The 9,736-nt window shown below is 34.6% G+C and overlaps 1 protein-coding gene across 3 annotated transcripts in view; it reads left to right on the top strand.

Annotated features, from left to right (window-relative positions):
* The window catches only part of LOC107612919 (succinate-semialdehyde dehydrogenase, mitochondrial), an 11,521-nt gene continuing 2,787 nt past the window's right edge, over positions 1,003-9,736 (top strand). Inside the window, exons 1-15 of one of the 3 annotated variants that reach the window (XM_016314704.2) lie at positions 1,003-1,241; positions 2,220-2,333; positions 2,588-2,687; positions 3,545-3,593; positions 4,042-4,129; positions 4,636-4,746; positions 4,945-5,007; positions 5,381-5,491; positions 5,934-5,999; positions 6,082-6,159; positions 6,276-6,353; positions 6,734-6,800; positions 8,070-8,155; positions 8,299-8,331; positions 8,438-8,470. In XM_016314704.2, the coding sequence (XP_016170190.1) occupies positions 1,110-1,241; positions 2,220-2,333; positions 2,588-2,687; positions 3,545-3,593; positions 4,042-4,129; positions 4,636-4,746; positions 4,945-5,007; positions 5,381-5,491; positions 5,934-5,999; positions 6,082-6,159; positions 6,276-6,353; positions 6,734-6,800; positions 8,070-8,155; positions 8,299-8,331; positions 8,438-8,470 (1,209 nt within the window). In that variant the 5' untranslated portion in view covers positions 1,003-1,109. Of the gene's footprint in view, positions 1,242-1,781; positions 2,054-2,219; positions 2,334-2,587; positions 2,688-3,544; positions 3,594-4,041; positions 4,130-4,635; positions 4,747-4,944; positions 5,008-5,380; positions 5,492-5,933; positions 6,000-6,081; positions 6,160-6,275; positions 6,354-6,733; positions 6,801-8,069; positions 8,156-8,298; positions 8,332-8,437; positions 8,471-9,736 lie in introns of those variants that run through there. The other 2 variants (XM_016314705.2, XM_016314706.2) reach the window with 2 other exon arrangements.

Here is a 9,736-nt window from a genome sequence, read left to right as displayed (position 1 = left end):
CTGCTTCATAGTCATCATCATCAACCCACTTAAAGTAATTATAGTGACTGTCCTTTTGCAAATTGATAAATCAGAGAAGAAAACAATGATGACACCCAATAACACAGAACAAGATGGAAAAACTTCAACTTTTTCAACACAACTTACCCGGTACCTTGGACATGCATAGAATAATCTATCTGGGTTCTCTGCTATCCCAGATTTTTTTATCATAGTCTTCAACTCGCAGAAACATGCTTCCTCGTGAGTCTTCTTCCTCATTCGCATTGAAGCATTGGAACCATTATTGTCGTGCGACCGAAGAGATACACCACCACTACGACCTCCATTTCCTATCTCCATCCTCCCAGCGACCCAACAATTCTAGCATCTAGCCAACTGTGTGGCTATATGATTCTAGACCGCGACTTATTTTATCATCGTATTTAGGATTAGGGTTCATCATCCAAGGAACTGATTTGATTTCTTTAAACGAACTTACCTTATCAGCAACCCCAACATCCACGTAGGCGTCAGCCACCCAGGCACTTAACGGACCACGTCACCCAACGTTAGACAGCTCAACGGACGAGATGACGGAAGGACTAATGTGGTCATGTTCGTCATCTTTCGGGGACCATTTTGATTAACTTTATCATTTGGGGACTCATATGGAGATCGATGTATCTTTCAAGGACGATTTTGACTATCAATTCATAATTCTACAAATAAAAAATATAAAATAATTTATAATGGTACTCTTTGAATTTTTAGTGACTTAAAGTCTTCAATAATTAAATTACAACTAAACTTTTTTGCAGTTTATGTGAGCCAATTGAGCTATCTTTTATTTTTTAAAAAAATACTACTAATTTTTTTATAAAATACATACAAAATTATTTCCTTTAGACTGTAAACGAAATAAGAGAAGAGTATTTATTTCGATAAATATTTTTTAAATTATTTATTTTAGTAATTATTATATTTATTTAATTTATAAAAATATAAAACCCTGCGAAACACGGGTCCCTGCGCTAGAATTATTATATAGCAAGCAATGAGGCGAGCACTTGTTGTGCAATTTGGGCAGTGGACTGAAAGAGTGACGATTGGCACTGAAGCAATAACTAATGGCGGTTTCGTTCGCAGCAGTGAACCTTCGGACCATGGCACTCCGATCATCATCGAAGCTTCTCCGTCGTTCTTCCCATCTTCTCCCTCCTATTCACATGCAGCATTCAGCTCCTCCCCTCACTCGAAAGGTAACTCCCCTTTTCCCCCAATTGCTTGAACCATTTTTCAACGTGTAATGTTACCCTTTTTATTGTGTGTCTGTGCGCTTTACTTTCTTTTATTATCCTTATTTATATTTTGAGCTTATTTGGAAGGTTAGAAATTAAAATTTATTCAAAAGTTAAATTTTTTTTTGAAACAACTAAATAAAGAAAAGGACAAATAGATCCATGACCCTTTGTCCCGCGGACATTTTCGTCTCTGACCAATGAAAAATACTTTTAAGTCCCTTACTTTCACAAAACTTGGACGAATCAGTCCCTGACGGAGACATTTGGACGGATCAGTCCCTGACGGAGGTATTTGGACAGAGGGACTGGTCCGTCCAAGTTTTGTGAAGGTCAGGGACTTAAAAGTATTTTTCAATAGTCAGGACGAAAATGTCCGCGGGACAAAAAGTTAGGGACCTATTTGTCTTTTTCTCTTATTATTATTATTATTATTAATGCTTTTAGTTGGTTTGTTTTTCTTGATAGTCTTTTATTGAATGGGACTCTGATTAAAAATGAAAACTGAAAAGCTGTTTATAGGAAGGGTGATAAGCTTGAATTGGATTGTGCAGATCCGCCCCCGCCCCCCCAAAAATTATTACTTTGAAGTTTGAACTTGGTCCTCCAAAATAGTGTGATGACTGTGGTCCTTGGATAATAAATGCATTAAAATGGTAATTTGGTATCAATTTTTTAGATGAATTTTATGTCAGTGTTATTGAAGGGTTGTTTTGATGGATTCATTACGGAAGGACCAAAAGTTGGAAGTTGCATCTTTGAATCCCAAATAGGTGTCTATTGTTCACTTATTATTGTGTATTATATTTTAGGATTTGTTTTTTTTTTCACGTATGGATTTTTTGTATTTTGGTGCCAGAGTAAGAGTTTTCCAATGGCAGATGTGTGTGTGCATAGATTTTTCATAGTTTGGTGCCTGAGTAAGTTTTCCAATGACAGATAAGCATGGATGCTAGGAGCATCGCTTCCCAGCTTAACAGCTCTGGTTTGTTGAAAACTCAGGGTCTAATTGGAGGTAAATGGAGTGATTCCTACGATGGGAAAACCATAAAGGTAAATGGTATAGCTGCTGTTATTTTATTTTAGTTTTTCCCCTTATCTATTTCTCTTTTTTTATGTTTGAAGGCCTCTAATTGTCAAAGTAAAGGGAGGTGGAGCAACATGCACTTTCTTTTTATTTTGTCAATTCTTATTTTTTATCACAATCTAAGGCTGCAATTTAATACTCTTTCTCTTGTCTAACTCTAAGTTCCTTTATTTTGATAGTGGTATTGTATAAGAATATCATATATTGAATGCTGTGGCAGGTTTATAATCCAGCAACAGGTGAATCTATAGCAGATGTCGCATGCATGGGCGGAAAAGAGACAAATGATGCGATTGCTTCAGCATATGATGCATATAGATGTATGATACTTGAGATTGTGCAAAGTTGTCAAATAGAACTAATATAATGTTGTAACAAGGTGCAGAATATATGTCTTTACTTAAGATTGTGCAAGGTTATCAAAGAGGTTAGGAACTGATGTTTCTTGTCCAACCTAATGCTAATTTTTCCAAAAATATATCCCTTTGAGATTGTTATGTTAAATGATAGTAACAAGTTTGGGACAAGTAAATGATCATTCTTTATTTATTCTTTAACAAGAGCTTGCTGGCCTATCTAGATTAATATCTCTTGTTATTATTGATAAGAACATTTTGGTCAATGTTGATTATAAATGTAGTTTATGTTGTCTATCATCTAACTCAATGCTTTTTTCCTCTTCAAAGTTCCCTTTGCTGATGTTTTAAATCATAGTTGGTGAAAATGATGAACTAACTAGTATTCAGTATTCTTTTCTGTTGCTGGTATACTTTGGATTATTGACAATATTATAATGACTATGAATTTTAGTTCTTTAGGAAGCCAAGATCCATCAAGGATAAGACAAGTCTAATGGAGGTTTTCTTCGGATGTCTAAATGCAATTTTTTGTTGTCGAGATGTCACTAGGTTGACACTTCTAACTAAGGCCTTTATGAGATTTACAATGGGGTTAGGTTAGATAAGGTGGCTGTTTCCCCCAAATATTTGCTTCAAAGAAGGTACAAAGGAACATAAGAGCATAGAAAGATTAGTAATGTAGGGTTTCCCGTTTTTTTTCCAGTGTGGAACCCTTCTCCTGGACAATATATTATACTCTAGCATTTTTTTCTCTCCCTTTCTAATAAAGTTCCTTTATCTAAAAAATTCACATTTAGTTACTAAATTTTTCTGTGTAGCATGGAGCAAAACCACTGCTGCTGAGAGAAGCAAACTTTTGAGGAAATGGTATAGTAATTTGATTTAGTCATTTTATCGATGAATAAACATTATTTTTTTAGCACTGTGTTGCGGTATCAATTCATAGAGTTTCTGCACTTAACAGTTTTAGCTTATTGATATTTATATTAATCATCTTGTAGTCGCTAATGTTATATAGAACTCTTATTAGGCCCAAGAACTGACAGCATTAGGTGCCCTTGCAAATGCAGATAATATAGAAAAGGGAAGTAGTTCCTGTGTGCATATGTATGCTCATATATACCTCAATATGGATGATACTTCAAATCATCATTGCACTATCTTTGTTAAAATTATACTAATTATTGACATGAATGAAGCTTGCATTTGGCTTCATCCATTGCATTGTTTACATCATGATGGAAGTTTTCTGAGTAGTAACTCTGTCTTGATAACTTCTACGGTTTTCTGAAATTTTCTCCTTAATTCTTTTAAGGTATGATTTACTAATGGCTCATAAAGAAGAGCTTGCTCAACTTATGACCTTGGAGCAAGGGAAGCCTCTTAAGGAGGCTATGGGTGAGGTACAGGGTAGACAATTTTTTGTTATTTTCTTGGAATTTAGTCATTGTGTAATTTTTGAATTGCTATTTTGTTTCCTTATTTCTCTTTTTCCTAAGTTGAATTTCAATGATTCCTTTTCTTAATATTTCAGGAGAAGTACGGATTTAAATGTAGAATTAGAAGTAGAAGTAAAGCTAGAAGTAGAAAAATATTTTGCATTTGAATGTAATTGATCTTCTATTTTGTTAAACTGTTTGGATATGGTAAAATGGAAGTACTATTTTGAAGATAGTGTGAAATGTATATTTGAAATTCGTGCTGCTGCTCTCTCTGTTATACTGCTTTTACTTTTGGGATAATTAGTTCGCAATCTGCGTACAAATTTTCTGGTTCTTTTTTGGAGAAGCATTAAAATCGTTGGAAGTATTCTCTAAAAAAAGTATGAACAAAAGTACTTTTGGCTCCTAGAGATGCATAATGGGCTTATTTATTTGGTCTATGTGTTAAAAAGTTTGTTGTTTTGTAGGTAAACTATGGGGCTGGCTTTATTGAATTTTCAGCTGAGGAGGCTAAACGCATATATGGGGATATAATTCCTGCTCCTATGTCTGATCGACGGTTATTTGTTCTAAAGCAGGTAAACCTGAAAAATGATTGCGATTTAATGCAAATTTAATGTATATGAATGGTGTAATGTTGGCAATTTTCCTTTTTTAATTGACTTTCATATTGGAAGTTCAGGAAAAGACTTTGCTGTCTTTTAAATATTCAGAGACTGTTTGCATATTAATGACATGGCTTTATTTTATTTATTTATTTTTTCTGCGATTTGCAGCCTGTCGGTGTTGTAGGTGCAATCACACCATGGAACTTCCCCCTGGCTATGATCACACGGAAGGTATGTCGAGTTGAATCTTTAGAGGGTATTTTGTTTTCTTTTTTTTTTTTTCATTTCTGTTGTTCTGTTCATAATTATAGAGATATCCTCTTGGTCTCGTGTTTTTCTTTGCCAAAGATCTTTTAAGAAAATACTTGTAATAGGAAATTTGTTTACGCCATTTCCTTCACAAAAATTTGAATGGCAAAAAAACAAAATAAGAAGATGCCCTTTTGTTAATTCTAAGAGAAAAGTATTGATTGAAAATGAAACCAAAAAGCAAGATATACACCCTAGAGTCTATATAGATAAGAGTTTGACCATTTTAACTTTTGAGTGATTTAAGGAAGTGAATAACATCCATTTTGCCATATCTGTATTTATCTTTTTTCAGGTTGGTCCAGCTCTTGCATGTGGATGTACAGTGGTCATAAAGCCCTCTGAACTTACACCTCTCACTGCATTAGCTGCAGCCGAACTTGCTATTCAAGCTGGAATACCTCCGGTAGTTTCTTATACCTACTTTACTTGGTGTATAAATTTTAATTGTGTATTTGGCTAATTGGCTCTATAATTTTCCCTTTGGATAGGTGGTAAATTTGTATAAAATTTATGTAAAATTACTTTGGATGCATGCCAAATATACTAGTGATATTTGTTTGAAGTTTATCAGGATAATTTGGTACCAAATCTACTTTAGTAAAAAGTATTATTTGAAGATGTGAGATTATTGTAGTTTCCCTGCATATTTCTTCAAATCTCCTTACTGTACTTAACTCTATTGTGATATTTTGAGTTCCATTTCAATACATACTTGAAGTAGGTCTGCAGAAGAGAAATGCAAATTTGGCTTCCTTTTATGGCCATAGTCATCATTAATTTCCCCCATAAATTTTGTTTACTCTGCTCATATTATATCATTCTAATGATTGTGATTAATGATGTAGGGTGCTGTGAATGTGGTTATGGGAAATGCTCCTGAAATTGGGGATGCTTTACTTGCAAGTCCTCAGGTTCTGTCAGCATGAGATTTTACAAACATATTATGTTACAGGTATAATTGATCAGCTGAATGAACTTTTCAACCTTATTTAGGTACGCAAAATCACATTCACAGGCTCAACAGCTGTTGGAAAGAAATTGATGGCAGGTTCTGCTGAGACAGTAAAAAAAGTACGCTAAGATGTTCAGAAGAATTTTTTCATATAAAAGATCTAGAAAATTTTATTCAAATGGGTTTCTACCCAACCTGATATAATATTTATTTATTTATTCTCTTAAACTTTTAGGTATCTCTGGAACTTGGTGGCAATGCACCATGCATAATTTTTGATGACGCTGACATTGATATTGCAGTTAAAGGAACTGTAAGTTAAAGGATGAAATACATGTTGGTTAAAATGATGATTTTGTTTAAGCTGTTATTTGTATAGATATGATGTGTCTGATCTGGCAACAAGGACTGTATGTAGTGCCTGATCCTGAGACATTAAAGTAATAACTCTAACAGTACTGGATAATTCTTGAATTCTCTATGTTGACTAAAAAATAATCTAGGAAAATATTTGAAGTGCAGAAGTGTAACAGCAGTGCTCTCATTTGTAGTTGTATCTGCTAACTTGAAAATTGAGGGTTGGCCTTCTTTGGTCCCACCTCTTTCTGTTATGAAGATATTAGTGAGCTCAACATTTTTTTTCTTTTATTTTTCTTTAACTTTTATTTTTTTTCCAACTTCTTTTTATTGCAGCTTGCAGCAAAGTACCGCAATAGTGGACAAACATGTGTGTGTGCGAACAGAATTCTTGTGCAAGAAGGTTAGATTAAAATAATAGTCTGTTCAAGAAGGTTAGATTAAAATAATAGTATTGTCAATATCAACATTATAATTGTTTGTCTGATGTGCCACCTCTTAACTCTTCAGTTGACATGTGTTCATGATTTTGAGTTTATGTCTTCTTGTTGGATATCAAATACTTTGGTGTCTCCAAAATACTTGCTTTAAGTTTCTTCTTCCAACTTGACGAAGTCTTGATAATGTCTCATACATACTAGAAAGTACCATGTATATCTCATATAGATGACATTAGATTTCTTTACGAGATTCAGGCAGAGCATTTGTAACCTTTCTTATTCTAAGTTTTGATCTCATAACTTGGACGTGGAATATTGTGTTGTTTTGATTAATGTCTGATTGCAGTGCGTAGGCTTCTTGTTTGTTATTTGGTGCAAGACACCTGATCCTTTCAGAGGGATGTCTCTCAGATTTACGGACAGATTGAAAAGCATTGCTCTTTTGATTTTCATTCATTCCTACTTTGTATTGAAGATTTCTTGTCCTCTGTAGTATTTGTGTAACAACTGGTACCTAACATGGAACAAAACAGCAAAACAGAGTGGAAGAGTGAATCAAGATAATCTCACTCAGTTTACTGATATAGATGAAAGGTAATACAAGAAAGAAAAGATAAAGGCTGTGATGGTAAGAGCTGGCCTTACTCTCCTAGCCTAGCCTTATTGTCTTTCCAAAAGTCTACCTCTCTCTCCCTATTTTGCTGCTACTTATACTCTCCTCGTTCCAATCATCAAAATCTGTTAGAATCATCCCTCCTGACCCTCATTCACGTTTTCCCCACTAACAGTGCCATGTGGCAAATCAGTTACATGAATATTCTCTTCCCTAGTCTTTCCTATTCTACCCTCCACTCTCTTCCTTCTTGTGTAATGTAAGGGCAGAAGAGAAATTTGCTTCCCTTTAGGATTGGAAGCTTCTATTCTTTCTTCATTCTTACTTGGGTATGTAACAGTTTGTAATATCCTTCTGTTCTGGTTAATAATGCATCCACTTTTATCACCGAAAAAGGGGAAAAAATTGTCTTAAAAAAAAAAAAAGAGAACAGTATATATGGACTAGAAAGAAGCTGCGCATACATTCCTATATGGAAACTTCCTCTTATTAGTACTGTTAGTGTACTCCTATTGATTGGCTGTTTCTAACTCAAATCACTCTGCAAATGTGCATCTAGGCATGTTATTTTGCTCAAAATTTATTGCTTTACCTTATTTAGTGAAATTTCTCTGCGAAGGTATATATGATAAATTTGCAAAGGCTTTGATTGATGCTGTTCGGAATATGAAAGTTGGGGATGGTTTTGGTGAAGATGTTGTTCAGGTAGTTATTATTCATTTTCTGGATATTTACTTTCTTGCTTTCCATTTATATGTAATCTTTTCTAGTTTAGACTTTTGGAGTATTCATGCCATATGGTTATATTTCTGCATCATGACGTAACCAAATTATCCATCTCTAAACAGGGCCCTTTGATCAATGAAGCTGCAGTTGAAAAGGTGTGTTTCTTTTAGTGTTTCAGCATCTTTTATGCATTGTTTCTGGATTTCTCCTCTAACTCAGGAGTTCTGTCCCTCATGGCGTGCTTTGTTATTTTCCTTACAGGTTGAGACCTTGCTTCAAGATGCTACATCAAAGGTTTGTCATTTGTGCTATTCCTCAAGTTTGATTCTCTCTACTTAATTCCCCAATCTATTCGAACATTCTTTTAACATAATAAAGATGAGAAAGTTAAATAAACGCTACTGTTAACTATCAACCATGCTATGCCACCTGAAATCCCCTATGGGTTATTTTGTTCATGAATTATATATATAACTGAACATTTTATCTGCCATAAGGCCATTTTATGCCACTTGAATGTTTTCTGTTTACTTTTTTGCTATTGTGATCTATGCTTGTGCAACATCATCAAAACATTAGTGATGATGTAATGAAGTCATTTACGTCTCTACTTAATAGCTTAAGCCTGAATTGGTTCCAGACATGGTATTACATGTCTTAAAGCTTTCGTAACCAAACATTCTAAAGTAGAGTACATACTGTCCCAACCCTGAAAAAAAGGTCCAATTTAAGCAAATAATAAACATGGCTTATGCATTCCAAGCTTAATTTTTAAGGTCTCTTGTATGAAGGAACACGTTCAATATATAACAAATCTATTCACGTTCCCTCAATTCAAGTTATTAGGAAAGTTATATCTTGATTGTAGAGTTTGCTACCTTAATAAGATAATTCCATTGCGTTATATCAGAAACCAGTTTCAGAAAATACATTTACATTGTGTTCCTTATTAGTGGCTGTGGCATCTCCTAAAGCCTTTTTGGCCACATAAGTATACAGAATAGAAAGAGCCAATTTTTATTATTTATTTGTTAATAAAGTATACATTTGTCTTTAATGTTTTTGAAAAGTTTCAAAAATGCGCCTAACTTTTAATTTGATTTAATTTTGTCTCTAATATTTGAAATAAGTTTCAATTCTATCGTTATGGTTAATATTTTGTGGTCAATATTTAATCAAAAGTTTTTGACCAATTTTACCCTTTAATCCTAAACCCATCACCTCCAATCTGACAAGAAGAAGCATACTTCAAACCCTTTATGATTTTGAAGCTGAAACCAGTGGTGGAGAGGGAGACGACTAGCCAATGAAAGGAGGTGAGTGGGTGGAGGTGATGACTGCAATGGTGGCGACTACCAGTGAGGAAGTGAGGCGATGGCTAGGAGTGCAAGGACACGGGTGATTAAGCAAAGTGAGAGGGAGTGATTAAGCAACAACTGCGACTGCAATTCGAGAACAAGGGTGGAGGTGCGACAATGACAGTAGCAAGGAGTTTGACGGTGTCAAGTCAGAGGCAGAGAATGTAGTTAGGGTTTTTTTTTTTGGGGGGGGGGGGGTGGG

This window comes from Arachis ipaensis, chromosome B08 (assembly GCF_000816755.2).
Source record: "Arachis ipaensis cultivar K30076 chromosome B08, Araip1.1, whole genome shotgun sequence".
Lineage (NCBI taxonomy): Eukaryota > Viridiplantae > Streptophyta > Magnoliopsida > Fabales > Fabaceae > Arachis > Arachis ipaensis.
Note: the sequence above shows the minus strand (reverse complement) of the source record. Positions and strands in the feature narration are given on the sequence as shown.